Genomic DNA, 18,910 nt, shown 5'->3' on the forward strand with positions numbered 1-18,910 from the left:
GTGCTCAGTTCCCTCAGTGTGTGCTCAGTTCCCTCAGTGTGAGCTCAGTTCCCTCAGTGTGTGCTCAGTTCCCTCAGTGTGTGCTCAGTTCCCTCAGTGTGTGCTCAGTTCCCTCAGTGTGTGCTCAGTTCCCTCAGGAAAGGCGTGGCAGCTGCCTCCAGCTGAGCTGTGCATTGTCACATAACCCGGCCGTGTGCAGTGAGATGGTGCTGCACACTGCTGTGTGCGGTGTGCGGTCCTGCTGTGTGCTGTGTGCGGTCCTGCTGTGTGCTGTGTGCGGTTCTGCTGTGTGCGGTTCTGCTGTGTGCGGTTCTGCTGTGTGCTGTGTGCGGTTCTGCTGTGTGCGGTTCTGCTGTGTGCGGTTCTGCTGTGTGCGGTCCTGCTGTGTGCGGTTCTGCTGTTTGCGGTCCTGCTGTGTGCGGTGAGATGCTGCTCAGAGCTCAAAGCACACACTGTGTTCCCGCCTGACCCAGACACAGAGTGTGTGTGTGTCAGTGTGTGAGTGTGAGTGTGAGGACCCACAGAGTCACAGAGAAACCAAATCTGCCAGCTGCTTTTAATGGGCTGTTTATTTGGGGGTTGTTTTCGTACGGCCCTCTCTCACTCGGGTTGGGACCTGGCTTCTGCCTCTCTGTCCTGCCACTCTGTGTCCACCAGCCTGCAAAACCCCGAAACGGGAACGTGAGATTTCCGGACCAGGTGTCCATGGTCTGGGGAAAGACAGCCAGCTGTGTCCATTTCTGGATCTCTGAACCCAACTGAAATGTAAGTGGAGGCAGAGAGGGAACAGAGAATAGAGGTGTAGAGAATAAGCTGGAGGGAGAGGGGGAGAGAGAATAGAGAATAAACTGGAGGGAGAGGGGGAGAGAGAATGGAGAATAAGCTGGAGGGAGAGGGGGAGGGAATAGAGAATAAGCTGGACGGTGAGTTTGGACAGAATGGGGAGCCAGGTATGGCAGTGCGGGGGTGACGCTGATGGGTGGGGTTAAGGTTATGATAGCGTTATGTATGATGGGTGGGGTTATGGTTATGATAACGTTATGTATGATGGGTGGGGTTATGGTTATGATAACGTTATGTATGATGGGTGGGGTTAAGGTTATGATAGCGTTATGTATGATGGGTGGGGTTAAGGTTATGATAGCGTTATGTATGATGGGTGGGGTTATGGTTATGATAGCGTTATGTATGATGGGTGGGGTTAAGGTTATGATAGCGTTATGTATGATGGGTGGGGTTATGGTTATGATAGCGTTATGTATGATGGGTGGGGTTATGGTTATGATAGCGTTATGTATGATGGGTGGGGTTATGGTTATGATAGCGTTATGTATGATGGGTGGGGTTATGGTTATGATAGCGTTATGTATGATGGGTGGGGTTATGGTTATGATAGCGTTATGTATGATGGGTGGGGTTATGGTTATGATAGCGTTATGTATGATGGGTGGGGTTATGGTTATGATGGCGTTATGTATGATGGGTGGGGTTATGGTTATGATAGCGTTATGAATGATGGGTGGGGTTATGGTTATGATAGCGTTACGTATGATGGGTGGGGTTATGGTTATGGTTATGATAACGTTATGTATGATGGGTGGGGTTATGGTTATGATAACGTTATGTATGATGGGTGGGGTTATGGTTATGATAACGTTATGTATGATGGGTGGGGTTATGGGTGGGGTTATGGTTATGATAGCGTTATGTATGATGGGTGGGGTTATGGTTATGATAGCGTTATGTATGATGGGTGGGGTTATGGTTATGATAACGTTATGTATGATGGGTGGGGTTATGGGTGGGGTTATGGTTATGATAACGTTATGTATGATGGGTGGGGTTATGGTTATGATAGCGTTATGTATGATGGGTGGGGTTATGGTTATGATAACGTTATGTATGATGGGTGGGGTTATGGTTATGATAGCGTTATGTATGATGGGTGGGGTTATGGTTATGATAGCGTTATGTATGATGGGTGGGGTTATGGTTATGATAACGTTATGTATGATGGGTGGGGTTATGGTTATGATAGCGTTATGCATGATGGGTGGGGTTATGGGTGGGGTTATGGTTATGATAACGTTATGTATGATGGGTGGGGTTATGGTTATGATAGCGTTATGTATGATGGGTGGGGTTATGGTTATGATAGCGTTATGTATGATGGGTGGGGTTATGGTTATGATAACGTTATGTATGATGGGTGGGGTTATGGTTATGATAGCGTTATGTATGATGGGTGGGGTTATGGTTATGATAACGTTATGTATGATGGGTGGGGTTATGGTTATGATAGCGTTATGTATGATGGGTGGGGTTATGGTTATGATAACGTTATGTATGATGGGTGGGGTTATGGTTATGATAGTGTTATGTATGATGGGTGGGGTTATGGTTATGATAGCGTTATGTATGATGGGTGGGGTTATGGTTATGATAACGTTATGTATGATGGGTGGGGTTATGGTTATGATGGCGTTATGTATGATGGGTGGGGTTATGGTTATGATAGTGTTATGTATGATGGGTGGGGTTATGGTTATGATAGCGTTATGTATGATGGGTGGGGTTATGGTTATGATAACGTTATGTATGATGGGTGGGGTTATGGTTATGATAACGTTATGTATGATGGGTGGGGTTATGGTTATGATAACGTTATGTATGATGGGTGGGGTTATGGTTATGATAACGTTATGTATGATGGGTGGGGTTATGGTTATGATGGCGTTATGTATGATGGGTGGGGTTATCTCACCTGTTAGGCTGATGCTGTTCCGTTGTGTTGGCAATATTCTGTTGGAAACGGAGAGAAGCAGCTAAACGCCACACTTATGAAATATCACAAACTTTCTACATGTTAATGTGCACTGCCTGCATGTACTGTATGTATGAATTCATTGATCAATTCATTAATTCATTAATGATCACAGTTCTTAATAACATAAGTTAATTTCCTGAGCTGAGGCAACCCTCTGTAACTTACTGAGGTGACATATGTTGTCTATTTATTAAGCTGGTCTTTTGTACCTGAAGCGTTTCTGGTGAAACCTGGTCTCTAAGGAGACCTGACTTCTTATAGTTAAGAGGCTGTTTGTTTCCGTTATGTTTTCTTAGCAAAGCGCAATTTATAAACTATACCATAGGACTCCTAGATTGGTTAGAATACTGTTTGAATACAGTTTCAAGGCCACTTCAGAGTGAGGTGTCATCAACCAATTAAATGGTTTTCAGAATGAAATTCAGAAGAAATCATTGGGGACTCATTTCTACCGTAGTCAGAGATTCAAACGTGTCCAGAGTTTGTTGTTATGCAAATAGTGACTTCATTTCTCAACTGTCCATCCTACTTGGTGCTCATTCTCATTGCGTTTGCCATCCCTTGTGGCTCAGGTACATGACTGGGACCCAGATGGCTGGTGGTTCAAGCCCCAGTGTAGATCCACACAGCTGCTGAACACTTCAGTACAGCCCTTAACCCCATATTGCTCCAGGGGGGTTTGTCCCCTGCTTAGTCTAATCAATTAGTAAGTTGCTTTGGATAAAAGCAACATAACATAAAATAACAAATGATTATATCCCTGTGGTGATCTGGGCCTAAGCCCCACACCAGAGACAGGGCCATGGGGTTTATCGAGCTTCCACAGACCCTGTGGTTATTTCAGAGCTGTGAGCTTGGTGAAGCACAGATGTCTGGGTAATCCCCCCTGGATTCTCCCTGAGCCAAAATGGCTGCCTGCGCTTCTTATGAATTCCATATAAATCCCCCTCCGGTTGGGAATGGCTCAGATCGCAAATTATTTCTGGCTTTTGTCCCATACCGCTGCAACATCCTGCGTGATTCCGGGACTAGATAACCCATGAGAATCCTACCCAGGATGCACCGCTGCACCACAAAAAAGACAGAAACGGCGTGAACGTGCATGGACAGGACGCACATGCGTACTCCCCGAAAAACCAGTCCGCTCCGCTCTCATTTCTCCCACCCTACCCCACGTACAAAGCAACTCAGATCTGCCCCGATTCTGGCCCAAACATAAGCACTGCTGGACCGGAATTGGCGCAGATCCAGCCCAGAGTCGCTTGGCTCCAGGTGCCACAGATTTTGCCTTGTTATTGTTGCCGTGGTTACTGACCTCTCTCCTGGGGTAGGGAGTAAAATTCAGTCACACCCAGGCAGGACATTTTAGATCGGAAGTCGTTCACCACACTGGCACTGAGAGACCCATTGCGAGCTGGGAGAGAGGAGAAGGAATAAGAGAGGGAGAAGAGAGAGTGGTGTCTGTATGATTCGGTGTACATCTGAATGTTGTGTATGATTCGGTGTACATCTGAATGTTGTGTATGATTCAGTGTACATCTGAATGTTGTGTATGATTTGGTGTACATCTGAATGATGTGTATGATTCGGTGTACATCTGAATGTTGTGTATGATTCAGTGTACATCTGAATGTTGTGTATGATTTGGTGTACATCTGAATGATGTGTATGATTCGGTGTACATCTGAATGTTGTGTATGATTCGGTGTACATCTGAATGTTGTGTATGATTTGGTGTACGTCTGAATGTTGTGTATGATTTGGTGTACGTCTGAATGATGTGTATGATTTGGTGTATGTCTGAATGATGTGTATGATTCAGTGTACATCTGAATGTTTTATGATTCGGTGTACATCTGAATGTTGTGTATGATTTGGTGTACATCTGAATGTTGTGTATGATTTGGTGTACATCTGAATGATGTGTATGATTCGGTGTACATCTGAATGTTGTGTATGATTCGGTGTACATCAGAATGTTGTGTATGATTTGGTGTATGTCTGAATGATGTGTATGATTTGGTGTACGTCTGAATGATGTGTATGATTTGGTGTACGTCTGAATGATGTGTATGATTCTGTGTACATCTGAATGTTGTGTATGATTTGGTGTACATCTGAATGTTGTATGATTCGGTGTACATCTGAATGTTGTGTATGATTTGGTGTACATCTGAATGTTGTGTATGATTTGGTGTACGTCTGAATGATGTGTATGATTTGGTGTACATCTGAATGTTGTGTATGATTCGGTGTACATCTGAATGTTGTGTATGATTCGGTGTACATCTGAATGTTGTGTATGATTTGGTGTACGTCTGAATGTTGTGTATGATTTGGTGTACATCTGAATGATGTGTGTGATTCGGTGTACATCTGAATGTTGTGTATGATTCGGTGTACATCTGAATGTTGTGTATGATTCGGTGTACATCTGAATGTTGTGTATGATTCGGTGTACATCTGAATGTTGTGTATGATTCGGTGTACATCTGAATGTTGTGTATGATTCGGTGTACATCTGAATGTTGTGTATGATTTGGTGTACATCTGAATGTTGTGTATGATTTGGTGTACGTTTGAATGATGTGCATGATTTGGTGTATGTCTGAATGATGTGTATGATTTGGTGTACGTTTGAATGATGTGTATGATTTGGTGTACGTCTGAATGATGTGTATGATTTGGTGTACGTCTGAATGATGTGTATGATTCGGTGTACATCTGAATGTTGTGTATGATTCAGTGTACATCTGAATGTTGTGTATGATTCGGTGTACATCTGAATGTTGTGTATGATTCGGTGTACATCTGAATGTTGTGTATGATTTGGTGTACGTCTGAATGATGTGTATGATTCGGTGTACATCTGAATGTTGTGTATGATTTGGTGTACGTCTGAATGATGTGTATGATTCGGTGTACATCTGAATGTTGTGTATGATTTGGTGTACATCTGAATGTTGTGTATGATTTGGTGTACGTTTGAATGATGTGCATGATTTGGTGTACATCTGAATGTTGTGTATGATTTGGTGTACGTTTGAATGATGTGCATGATTTGGTGTACATCTGAATGTTGTGTATGATTTGGTGTACGTTTGAATGATGTGCATGATTTGGTGTACATCTGAATGTTGTGTATGATTTGGTGTACGTTTGAATGATGTGCATGATTTGGTGTACATCTGAATGTTGTGTATGATTTGGTGTACGTTTGAATGATGTGTATGATTTGGTGTACGTCTGAATGATGTGTATGATTCGGTGTACATCTGAATGTTGTGTATGATTTGGTGTACATCTGAATGTTGTGTATGATTTGGTGTACGTTTGAATGATGTGCATGATTTGGTGTACATCTGAATGTTGTGTATGATTTGGTGTACGTTTGAATGATGTGCATGATTTGGTGTACATCTGAATGTTGTGTATGATTTGGTGTACGTTTGAATGATGTGCATGATTTGGTGTACATCTGAATGTTGTGTATGATTTGGTGTACATCTGAATGTTGTGTATGATTTGGTGTACGTTTGAATGATGTGTATGATTTGGTGTACGTCTGAATGATGTGTATGATTCGGTGTACATCTGAATGTTGTGTATGATTTGGTGTGCATCTGAATGTTGTGTATGATTTGGTGTACGTTTGAATGATGTGCATGATTTGGTGTACATCTGAATGTTGTGTATGATTTGGTGTACGTTTGAATGATGTGCATGATTTGGTGTACATCTGAATGTTGTGTATGATTCGGTGTACATCTGAATGTTGTGTATGATTTGGTGTACGTTTGAATGATGTGCATGATTTGGTGTACATCTGAATGTTGTGTATGATTTGGTGTACGTTTGAATGATGTGCATGATTTGGTGTACATCTGAATGTTGTGTATGATTTGGTGTACGTTTGAATGATGTGCATGATTTGGTGTACATCTGAATGTTGTGTATGATTTGGTGTACGTTTGAATGATGTGCATGATTTGGTGTACATCTGAATGTTGTGTATGATTTGGTGTACGTTTGAATGATGTGCATGATTTGGTGTACATCTGAATGTTGTGTATGATTTGGTGTACGTTTGAATGATGTGCATGATTTGGTGTACATCTGAATGTTGTGTATGATTTGGTGTACGTTTGAATGATGTGCATGATTTGGTGTACGTTTGAATGTTGTGTATGATTTGGTGTACGTTTGAATGATGTGCATGATTTGGTGTACATCTGAATGATGTGTATGATTTGGTGTACGTTTGAATGTTGTGTATGATTTGGTGTACGTTTGAATGATGTGCATGATTTGGTGTACATCTGAATGATGTGTATGATTTGGTGTACGTTTGAATGTTGTGTATGATTTGGTGTACGTTTGAATGATGTGCATGATTTGGTGTACATCTGAATGATGTGTATGATTTGGTGTACGTTTGAATGATGTGCATGATTTGGTGTACGTTTGAATGATGTGCATGATTTGGTGTACATCTGAATGATGTGTATGATTTGGTGTACGTTTGAATGATGTGCATGATTTGGTGTACATCTGAATGATGTGTATGATTTGGTGTACGTTTGAATGTTGTGTATGATTTGGTGTACGTTTGAATGATGTGCATGATTTGGTGTACATCTGAATGATGTGTATGATTTGGTGTACGTTTGAATGATGTGCATGATTTGGTGTACGTTTGAATGATGTGCATGATTTGGTGTACATCTGAATGATGTGTATGATTTGGTGTACGTTTGAATGATGTGCATGATTTGGTGTACGTTTGAATGATGTGCATGATTTGGTGTACGTTTGAATGATGTGCATGATTTGGTGTACGTTTGAATGATGTGCATGATTTGGTGTACGTTTGAATGATGTGCATGATTTGGTGTACGTCTCTGAATGCTGTATAGGATTTGGTGTACGTTTGAATGATGTGCATGATTTGGTGCACGTCTCTGAATGTTGTATGATTTGGTGCACGTCTCTGCACTCACCATACAGCATGACTCGGCTCATATTGTCGTTGATGTGCCCCAGGTCTTTCTCCAACAGGAGCACGCAGGTGGGGCAGTTTAGCCACTTTCCGCTCCACAGTGAGGTTCGTCTGTCGGGGTGACCTGCGCACACAGCGAGTGCACATCAGCCCAGGGTGTCTGCAGCAGCTGAAGCTCTGCTAGTGAGGTGTGGGAAACCTGTCACAGGTAGCAGGTAACGCTCACTCTGGTGACGAGAAAAACCTCAAATTCAAATTAACTTTGTTCCCCTTGGCTCGGGGCGATTTTGCGTTTCGCTGACTGCTGACTCAACTGCCTGATGGAATATCTGGGCGAGGGAGAGGCCGGGGGTTGAAGTTCCACCTCGGAGTCCACCAGGCGAATCTCTAACTCCTCACATGTGCACACACTCACACAGACATGCACACAGTCACACACGTGCACTCTGATAAACAGGTGATGAAGGTGCAATAGGTAACATTTAAAACATTATCAGACCATTGTAAATCCCTTCTTATTATTGAAAAAGGCTCACTGACATGTTGACTCATCCTCTGCCTGTGTTTATAGTCCTTAAATTCAGGTTTCAAAATATGCAGTTGATGGGCCGGCACTCTGCACCAAAACATTGTATAGCTGTACAATAATTCATGCTCATTGGTTGAAAATTCGTCCTAATTTTCACAGCCAATGGTGTTTCAGCATCAGCACGTTCGCAGAGAAGAGATGGGATAAACCATGTTGTGGTTTGAGCGTGTTTGTTGCTGCAATTCCTCTCTTGACCGTTAGAAGTCTAAAATGGCCTATTATATCTTTAAGTAGGTGATCTTTGACAGCTCACTAACCTGACCTATGGCAGTCTGGTGAGACCAAAAAGGGCCTTCTATCTGTTTCTATCTATCTAAGCTCACAGCACAGCGTCGCTGGGCTGGTGCCGGGACCTCTGCTTGTTCTCCTCAGCCATACAAGCTGGCGGTAGATAGATATCAGGAATACTGAGTTGGCAGGATAACTGTGCTGAGTAAATGCTGAACTCAGAGAAAATAGCTTTTTGGTTTTTTCTCAATGCAGTCATCCAGTTAACTCAATAATCCTGCATTGTGATACTGGAACCGGGCCAAAACATTTGGTAAACCTTTATTTTACAGCCCAATAATGACCTTGCATTTACTTGTACATATTGGGTAAGTGCAGGACTATTAAATGGTTGTAAAATGTATTTTCATATAGTAGTTAAGTTTGTTTCATTGTACATACTGCTGAAATCCAAATCGTTACCTAACAATTACAGAAGTAGCTGTATTTACCTGGCAAATTCGAGGTAATTGACTGGCTGTAAAATAACGGGTTACCCGACTTTTTTTTTAATTGCGTGTTGATCAAGGCGCACCTTCCAAATCCAGGTAGTCCTTATTGGCATCTAGGTGATAGATCCACATCCTGGAGAGGCAGCTGTCTCCACTGCAATCGGACACAATCAGACACCATGAGACACAATCGCACACACGTGGGTAACTCTGGATGCATTGCTGCAGGCTGGTGTTACCCGCACCACGCCCAGCCGTGGGGGGTTATGTCCTTACACACCCACACAGCTCCTGGATGACACTATGTAACTGGATGGTTTATAACTTTATAATGGCAGCATATGAAACTATTCTTTGTCACAACCAAATATTATATGCACTAGGTTTCTCCCTCTATGGTCATATTTTCCCTCATATATATATATATGTATATATATATATGTATATGTATATGTATATTATATAATATATGTAGCGTAGTCGTTAAGGTAAAGGACTGGGACACGCAAGGTCGGTGGTTCTAATCCCGGTGTAGCCACAGTAACATCTGCACAGCCGTTGGGCCCTTGAGCAAGGCTCTTAACCCTGCATTGCTCCAGGGGAGGATTGTCTCCTGCTTAGTCTAATAAACTGTACGTCGCTCTGGATAAGTGCGTCTGCCAAATGCCATTAATGTAATTCATGTAATATGACTGAGACCCAGAAGGTTTGTGGTTCACGCCCCGGTGTAGCCACAATAAGATCCGTACACCTTAACCCCACATTGTTCCAGGGGGGTCTAATTAAGTCTAATCAAATGTAAGTTGCCTTGGATAAATGTGTCAGCTAAATAACAAATGAATTAACTGTACATTTTGATGATGATCCAACAATTACGACTGGTATTTAAAAGCAATGGAGTTGTAGAACACTGATTGATGTAGAATTTTGAAGAAAATAAATTACAAAAAGGCTACTAGTCAAAGTGTTCAAGGTCTTCCACTCAACTGAATCCATTGACTGCAGGCCTAACTGAGAACTTCGAACTGATAACAATGACAAACTTGCGGCCTGTTTCCCCCTCAGTCAGGAAGGGGGGAGACAGCACAGCTGTGGGGGGTGGGGGGTGGAACACATGTAAACAAACAGATAGTGTTGACATCAGAGAGGGGTTCATAAACCCCATCCCACTCCTCTCCGCCCACACTCACATGCGAATGGCCCCAGTCAAGAGGAGCGTGCCGTTCTCTCTCGTCTCCTGGAGGTTGAAGACGGTACTGTCCATTGAGGTAAACTGGCTTATGTCAGACACTCGAGACCCGGCTGCCGTGATGAAATACCACGTACCGACATACTACCAGGGAGACGGGATAGAGGAGGAAAAGAGTTATAAAGGCACGTAATTCAATGTCATATTTCAATTCATTAAAGTAGTATTAATAGTCAATTAGTTAAAATCAGTAGCAATTGCAGTACTAGCCGTGGTGTCTGAAGGATGTGGCAGTGATACTAATAACTTTACATTATTTGTGCAATTTATATGGACTTGGCCTACTGTTTACTAGACTTAATGTTCATGGCTGTACAACTGATTCTTTGTGAATTGTGCCTTATCCGACCTGTTCTTTAGTTTGTTCTCGTGACCTTGCTTTTCTCTTTTTGTACGCCTCTGTCATTTTAAAAACATCCGCTAAATAAAATGTAACATTAACAATTCATAGATATTATAACTTTAGCATTATCACTAACCTTTTATTATTGTTATTATTCATATTATTACTACAATTATTATTATTAGAAATATACCAGCACAACTACTACCAGTAATACTAGTAGTATCATAAGAGCAATTGTGTTATTATTATTATTATGAATTCCATTAATTTACATAAAACTGTCAAAAGTTTTATGTAAAAATAAATAAAAAATAAATAAACCTTGGGAGGATTTATTATTATTATTATTATTATTATTATTATTATTAATAATAATAATAATAATAATAATAATAATATTATTATTATTATTATAACATCAGTAGCGGTAAGTTCTGGTGACAGTACTGACAGACACTGTTGGTCATATTGTAGAGTGTCCCACAGCAGCAGAATCTCTTACCTGCTGGGTGTTGACGTCATGAACGGACAGGACTTCAGGGGGAGAACAGGGCAACAGACTCCAGAATAGTCCGTATGCAGTCAGAATCAGCGACCACAGCTCGACGAACATATCTGGAGGGTTTGCAAGGTGACCACACAGTTAATGAGCACCACGCTAATGGCCGTACGAGTCTGGGGTTCTTCCCTCTGCTTGGGCAGATAGACCTCTGTTAAAATGTCACTGGCCTCTGTCTGTGTGTGTATGTGTTAGTGGACAATAATTAACCTTCAGTCAAATCATTTCTGTAAGAGCCCCTGCTGGCCTGGACCTGACACACCAACATGTGTAGCTTGGTTCACACACACAAACACACTCTCTCTCATACACACATAAGCACATGCACACACACACACACACACACACACATACACTCAATGAGCACTTTATTAGCAATATACTAGACTTATGTTTTAGGCTTATTGGTCTTCTGCTGGTGTAGCCTATCCACTTAGAGGTTTTGACACATTGTGTGTTCAGAAATGCTCTTCTGCATAGCACTGTTTTAATGTTATTTGCATCAGCTTGATTCAGTGATTAAATATTTGCATTAATTATTTGCATTTGCACTAGCCGGTGTACAAGTCTACCGAATACATTGCTCACTCAGTGTGCATACACACACACACTCTCTTTCAGTTTTTATTTAAAAAATTCTGTTTTAGCAAAGGATTATTATGGCAAAGCGCTTATCACCTGAAGCACTCAGAGCTAAAGCAAATATTTGTGTTTGCTCCAATCCCCCTCTAGTTCCCCTAGCACTCAATTCACTCCCTCCTTTCTTTGTACTGTTAACAGCAGGCACACGTCGAGTTGCAAAACTGGTTTCACCCCCCATTCATGTAGGAAAATTGGACAAATTGATTGGCAGAAGTTGGGTGGGGGTGGTGTCATGGTGAAAATATATGGAAGTCAATGAAAGCTGGAGAATTGTGCAAGGAAACTGGATAAGTGAGGATCAGGGGTAGAGGTACCCTGTCATGGATATTGGTGCAAGTCTTGACGAGATAACCGCCCCCTGTTATGTGTCATTGCTTCACTGTTCTGAGAGTGTATGTGGAAGTATTAAAGGTACAATAGGTAAGATTTAAAACATTGTTACAAGACCATTGTAAATCCCTTCCTATCATTGGAAACGGCTCACTGACATGTTGACTCACCCTATACCTGTGTTTATAGTCCTTAAATTCGGGTTTACATTTGTATCTCTCATTTGTATCCAAATATTGTACAGCTGTACAACAATTAAAGGTCATTGATTGAAAATTGGTTCCAACTGCCACAGCAAACGCCCTGGGGCTGATTCAGATTGTTCCCGTAGCTGCCCAAATTGCACTCCAGACAAGCAATCACTGAAACTCTGTACTATTGCTTAATATTATCCAAGTGAAGACTGCAGATCAAGTTATAAAACAATACCAGTTTGTTACTGGTAGCAACAAACAAATTGGGTATAGTTAGCTTGAAGAATTTAGAAATATCCACTTACATAAATATAGGCAATACAAACTGCAATTGCACAAGCTTCAGGTGGATATTTGTACATTCGGGAAGCTAACAAGTAATCGGTCATTTACTTGTTATAGCGAACTGGTATTGTTTTCTAACTAGATAAGCAATAGTATACAGTTTCAGTGATCGCTTGTCTGGAGTGCAATTAGGGCAGTTACACGTTCCTTTTGTCTCTTTACGTGTTCAATTATCCGTATACCTTTATTCCTCTCAAACTGTAAGTTGCAGTTACATCGTTTGTGGCAGACTATCATATCTTAGTTATATAGCCAGCTAGTTACGTAGCCGAATAACTTGCTTGCTCACAATATAGTTGGAGCAAGCAAGTGAAAACTATAAATAGTGTTGTGTAGCTACTAGCACACCAAAGTCAAAGTCAAGAACTAGAACACTACGACTGTCACTGTCAGCTTTCCAAAATAGTGCAGGAGAACACTGCACTGTATAATAACCATTTATATTATGCGTTACAGGCCTATTCATGGCCTATCGGAAGCATAAACAGTGTTGTGGTTTGAGGTTGTCTGTTGTTGCAATTCCTCTCTTGACCGGTAGGAGTCCGAAATGTACCTACTGTAGCTTTAACCATCTATTGACAACAAAAACGAAAAAAACAAGTCATACACAAACGTATGAGAAACCGTGACACTGGAAAAGATCCGGAGTACAAAAATGCGGCATATATATATATATATATATATATATTTCTTATGCATTTGCCCTGACTTGTTTGATCGTTTTTCTTCGATCTTCGATCAATTCAGACTGGAATTGTAAATGACAGAAAGTTCAATTCAGGCATTGTGTATAGACACTCCTTAAATTCAACGCGCTACCTCAGAGGGGTCCTTTCACAACAATGTCGCTCCTTCAGGAAAGACAATCGGAATAACAACACAACACTGGAAATAACAGTATATTTATTCGTGGGGCTCAATTTTTTTTTTAATCAAGTCGTTAGGTCCGAATGAAATATTGATATAAGATTTGCACAATCGGGAAATACATATTACGCTGAACGCACATATTGATCTGAGGACGAAGCTGGCTAGCTGGCTAGCTAACTGGCTTGCAATTCAGTCGGCTAATTAGGATTAGCTAGTTACGGGAATAAAGGTAATGTCTGCGATCCAACGACGGTGACACAATATCTAGCTAGCTTGTGTGTATTTTAATGCATCAGATGTTGCCTTTAGCGAGCTAACTATACATTTGGTTCTGAACGTAGCCAGTGTGTGAGATGCAAACAGCTGTGGGGCTATTTGGTCGCAAACCAGCTTTGACGTTGAGCTTGATTTTCAAGGCGTTTACGTAGAGCGCTAATATGTTGCAAGATTGGTTTTCCTATGGAAGTATCAACCAAATGAATGAATGACAATCAGCTACCAGAGATCGATATGATTTAGAGTTCCATTTTCGGTTTCGCGAGGTGACAATGCAGCTGACAGTCTTAAGTAGCGTGTTGAGTTTGCCGTGGGGACATTGTGAACATAGAAGAGGGTAATAATCAATCTCTTCCTCTCTCTCTCTGCTCGTCTCCGCGTTGAAGCATGGCGGAGCCGGGCCATATAGAGGTGACAGTAAAGACCTTGGATTCTCAGAGCAGAAGTTACACCGTTTCGGGACAGGTACGTATAATTTGTAACTACAGTGTGTCATTTAGCAGACGGTTTTATCCAAAGCGATTGATTAGACTAAGCACGGGACAATCCCTCCTGGAGCACACACACATTTAAGATGTAGAGTCGCCTCGCATTTTTAGTGCTGTATTCCCGACATACAGTAACGTTTCGCTGAAACAGTTGCTCACTCTTTGTCCTGGTGCCGTGTATTGGGAAAAACTGTAAAGCGTTTTCCACCGACGTCAAATGAAACACTGCGCATGTTCAGTTTTGCATTTAGACCAATGAAATTAAACAGTGCCTGTTCATTATCAGTAGAATCGATCAACACATCCACTGCACGGTCTAGAATGAAGTATTTAGACGTCCTCAAAATGAATGTGATCTTTGTATTAGGGGGTGGCTCACAGAACATACATTCGTTAACCCCTTGGAGATTGGGTTATAATGTTTTCTTTTTTTCTTTTTTCAAAATTCGATTCAAAAACGTTCTAGAACGCCATTGCTTTCAGTTACCAGTAGTGATTGTTGCACCAGCATTAGAATGCTCTGTTGAGGACATTGTAATTACATGTGTGACCACACACCTTAAAGGTACAATAGGTAAGATTTTTGTGTTAAAACATTGTTACAAGACCATTGTAAATCCCTTCCTATCATTGAAAAAGGCTCACTGACATGTTGACTCACCCTCTGCCTGTGTTTATAGTCCTTAAATTCGGGTTTCAAAATATACAGTTGATGGCCCAACACTCTGTACCAAAACATTGTATGACTGTTCATTAATTCAATCTCATTGGTTGAAAATTGGTTCTAATTGCCGCAGCCAATGGTGTTTCAACGTCAGCGTGTTCACAGAGAAGGGGGAGGGATAAACAGTGTTGTGTTTTGATGGTGTTTGTTGCTGCAATTCCTCTCTTGACCGTTAGAGGTCCAAATTGACCCATTACACCTTTAAAGGGTTAATGAATAGACTGGAGATAGATGGTATGATTGATAGATGCCCTGCGTCCCTGTTACATTACATTATAGGCATTTGGCAGACGCTCTTATCCAGAGCGATGTACAGTTGATTAGACTAAGCAGGAGACAGTCCTCCCCTGGAGCAACGCAGGGTTAAGGGCCTTGCTCAAGGGCCCAACGGCTGTGCGGATCTTGTTGTGGCTGCACCGGGATTAGAACCACCGACCTTGCGGGTCCCAGTCATTTACCTTAACCACTACGCTACTGTTGACGAGGGACAGGGTTCACCACGGAGCCTGTGTGATTGAGTCCCCCCCCCCCCCCCTCCTCCTGTAGATGACAGTGAGAGAGTTTAAGGAGCACATCGCCTCCTCAGTGGAGATCCCTGTGGACAAGCAGAGGCTGATCTACCAGGGCCGGGTGCTGCAGGATGAGAAGACACTGGCCGAGTACAGTGAGTGGTGTGACCGTTGCACAACCACTGCACAACTGCTACACAGCCACTGCACAACTACTGCACAACTGCTACACAACTGCTACACAACTACTGCACAACTGCTACACAACTACTGCACAACTGCTACACAGCCACTACACAACTACTGCACAACTGCTACACAGCCACTACACAACTACTGCACAACTACTACACAACTGCTACACAACTGCTACACAACTGCTACACAACTACTGCACAACTACTGCACAACTGCTACACAGCCACTGCACAACTACTGCAACTCTGCTACACAGCCACTACACAACTACTGCACAACTGCTACAAAGCATCTTCATCTCCCCTCTCTCCTACTCTCTCCCTCTCTCTCTCCCTCTCTCTCTCCCCTCTCTCCTCTCTCTCTCTCTCTCTCCTCCCTCTCTCTCCCTCTCTCTATCTCCCTCCCTCTCTCTCTCTCTCCCCTCTCTCCCTCCCTCTCCCTCCCTCTCTCTCCCCTCTCTCCCTCCCTCTCCCTCCCTCTCCCTCCCCTCTCTCCCTCCCTCTCCCTCTCCCTCCCTCTCTCTCTCTCTCCCTCTCTCTCTCCCCCCCCCCCTCTCTCTCTCTCTCTCCCCTCCTCCTCTCTCAGATGTGGAGGGGAAGGTTATTCACCTGGTCGAGCGGGCTCCTCCTCAGACCTCCCACTCGGGGGGTGGGGCTGGGGGCGTGTCAGGGATGGGTGGGGCAGCGGAGGGGGTGGGGCCCTCCTCCCACTCCTCCACCTCCACCGGCACCGCCCAGGGGGGGCCTCATGACCGAAACGCCAACAGCTACGTCATGCTGGGGACCTTCAACCTTCCTGTCAACATCATGGACCCTCAGCAGATACAGGTGTGTGTGTGTGTGTGTGTGTTTGTGTGTGTGTGTGTGTGTGTGTGTGTGTGTGTGTGTGTGTGTGTGTGTGTGTCTGTCTGTCTGTCTGTCTGTCTGTCTGTCTGTCTGTCTCTGTCTCTGTCTCTGTCTCTGTCTCTGTCTCTGTCTGTGTCTCTTTGTGTGTCTCTGTCTGTCTGTCTGTCTGTATGTGTGTGTGTCTGATTAAATTAAATATACTAAATATGGTGGGATTTCAGTTCTTAAAAAGTAATGTTCTGCATTTCTAGATCACAGAGATAGGCTAAAACTCAGCCTTCCATAATGCTTTCCCTTTCATAGTGATGCAATTTCCACAATTGGACCATCCTAATGCCACTGACAGTGTGTCTGTATTCATTTACCACCCTAACGCCACCAACAGTGTGTCTGTATTCATTTACCACCCTAATGCGACCAACAGTGTGTCTGTATTCATTTACCACCCTAATGCCACCAACAGTGTGTCTGTATTCATTTACCACCCTAATGCCACCGACTTTGTGTCTGTATTCATTTATTGTCCCAAATCATTTAAAAAATCTGACTTAACTGGCATGATTAAGTCATATAAACTTGATTACAAATAGGATACGTTTGTGTAATCAGTGGCCTATTGATGGCAACCTGCAACAGCACAATTGGGGGGAAAAACCCCATGGGTGCGAATGTGTTGGTACGTACCGTGAGATTGACCATTTCAGGATAGCATTTAGTACATAAATCTGACTGTATGCTCGTAACTACGAACATTTTTTAAAAGCTACGAAAAAGCTGCATAGCAATAATTTGATCTGGAGCCTTGCAATTTTGTGTTTGTAGAACAATTTAATGCTTTATTTGCTCATATGAAGTCGTTCTTGTTGCAGCCTATGATGAATTCCGCTAGCATAGCACTAGCAGTATACCAGAAATGCCATTCAGCGAGACCTCCGCTTTCCCTCCCTATTTGTCTGTTGATTCTGAAACAGGAAGTAAACGGGCTCTCTCTCTCTCGCTCGATCTCTTTCTCTCCCCACCCTCTCTCTCTTTCTCTCTTTATCCCTCTTCCTCTCCCCTTCTCTCTTTCTCTCCTTTCTCTCCTCTCTCTCCCCCCTCTCTCTTTATCTCTCTTCCTTTCCCCTTCTCTCTGTATCTCTTTCTCACTCTCCCCTTCATTCTCTCTCTCCTCTCTCTCTCTCTTTATCTCTCTTCCTCCCCCCTTTTCTCTGGATCTCTTTCTCTCTCTCTCCTTCTCTCTCTCTCCTTTCTCTTCCCACCCTCTCTCTCTCCCCTTCTCTCTCTCTCTCTCTCTCTCTGTATCTCTCTCTCCCTCTCTCTGTATCTCTCTCCTTCTCTCTCCCCCCCCTCTCTCTCTCTCTCAGATGTCGGTGCAACAGATGATGGCAGGTGTGGGTGAGGGTGGCAGGACAGCCAGAGTCAGCAGCAGCACAGGAGTGAGCGACCCTCAAACCTGCTTAAAATCTCCCTCTAATCTCCTTCAAACCTACTTAAAATCTCCCTCAAACCTGCTTAAAATCTCCCTCTAATCTGCCTCAAATCTCCCTCAAACCTGCTTAAAATCTCCCTCTGATCTGCCTCAATTCTCCCTCAAACCTGCTTAAAATCTCCCTCTAATCTGCCTCAATTCTCCCTCAAACCTGCTTAAAATCTGCCTCAAATCTCCCTCAAACATGCTTAAATCTGCCTCAAATCTCCCTCAAACCTGCTTAAAATCTCCCTCTAATCTGCCTCAATTCTCCCTCAAACCTGCTTAAAATCTCCCTCTAATCTCCCTCAAACCTGCTTAAAATCTGCCTCAAATCTCCCTCAAACCTGCTTAAAATCTCCCTCAAATCTCCATCAAACCTGCTTAAAATCTCCCTCTAATCTGCCTCAATTCTCCCTCAAACCTGCTTAAAATCTCCCTCTAATCTCCCTCAAACCTGCTTAAAATCTGCCTCAAATCTCCCTCAAACCTGCCTCAAATCTCCCTCAACCTGCTTAAAATCTCTCTCTAATCTGCCCAAATCTCCCTCAACCTGCTTAAAATCTCTCTCTAATCTGCCCCAAATCTCTTTTGAACCTTCTTAAAATCTGCCCCAAATCTCCTTTGAACCTTCTTAAAATCTGCCACAAATCTCCCTCAAACCTGCTTAAAATCTGACACAAATCTCCCTCAACCTGCTTAAAATCTCCCACAAACCTGCCTCAAATCTCCC

General features: G+C 42.8%; 2 protein-coding genes across 5 annotated transcripts in view; one reads left to right on the plus strand and one right to left on the minus strand.

The window, feature by feature from the left end:
- Window positions 1–551: 551 nt before the first annotated feature.
- apom (apolipoprotein M) lies at window positions 552–12,449 on the minus strand. Of its 4 annotated transcripts, none has more exons than XM_061255552.1 (8): window positions 12,431–12,449; window positions 11,232–11,344; window positions 10,325–10,467; window positions 9,218–9,288; window positions 7,828–7,950; window positions 4,143–4,241; window positions 2,765–2,802; window positions 552–883 (listed from the first exon to the last, which is right to left on the minus strand). In XM_061255552.1, exons 2-7 carry the CDS (start codon window positions 11,340–11,342, stop codon window positions 2,768–2,770), a joined length of 582 nt encoding a protein of 193 aa, XP_061111536.1. In that variant the 5' UTR covers window positions 11,343–11,344; window positions 12,431–12,449; the 3' UTR covers window positions 552–883; window positions 2,765–2,767. The 4 variants fall into 4 exon arrangements, with proteins under 4 accessions (XP_061111536.1, XP_061111533.1, XP_061111535.1 ...); XM_061255549.1 differs by lacking the exon at window positions 12,431–12,449 and adding an exon at window positions 11,967–12,117 and having other exon boundaries at window positions 552–658; XM_061255551.1 differs by lacking the exon at window positions 12,431–12,449 and adding an exon at window positions 11,967–12,117 and having other exon boundaries at window positions 552–710.
- Window positions 10,327–18,910, plus strand: part of bag6l (BCL2 associated athanogene 6, like) — an 11,326-nt gene continuing 2,742 nt past the window's right edge. Inside the window, exons 1-6 of the mRNA XM_061256064.1 lie at window positions 10,327–10,402; window positions 11,204–11,360; window positions 14,332–14,410; window positions 15,704–15,821; window positions 16,450–16,691; window positions 18,074–18,219. Of these exons, the coding sequence (XP_061112048.1) occupies window positions 14,333–14,410; window positions 15,704–15,821; window positions 16,450–16,691; window positions 18,074–18,219 (584 nt within the window). The 5' untranslated portion in view covers window positions 10,327–10,402; window positions 11,204–11,360; window position 14,332. The remainder of the gene's footprint in view (window positions 10,403–11,203; window positions 11,361–14,331; window positions 14,411–15,703; window positions 15,822–16,449; window positions 16,692–18,073; window positions 18,220–18,910) is intronic.

This window comes from Conger conger, chromosome 9 (genome assembly GCF_963514075.1).
Source record: "Conger conger chromosome 9, fConCon1.1, whole genome shotgun sequence".
NCBI classification, from domain to species: domain Eukaryota; kingdom Metazoa; phylum Chordata; class Actinopteri; order Anguilliformes; family Congridae; genus Conger; species Conger conger.

What these genes read in the sequence shown, in the direction of transcription:
- apom (XM_061255549.1), bottom strand. Translation starts at nt 12,108, where the DNA reads ATGGGGGGTGAAACCAGTTTTGCAACTCGACGTGTGCCTGCTGTTAAC. An exon ending in ATGACGTCAACACCCAGCAG is followed by an intron (nt 10,468 to 11,231) that starts GTAAGAGATTCT and finishes TCTCCCTGGTAG; the next exon opens with TATGTCGGTACGTGGTATTT. An exon ending in GAGCCGAGTCATGCTGTATG is followed by an intron (nt 4,242 to 7,827) that starts GTGAGTGCAGAG and finishes CCTCTCTCCCAG; the next exon opens with CTCGCAATGGGTCTCTCAGT.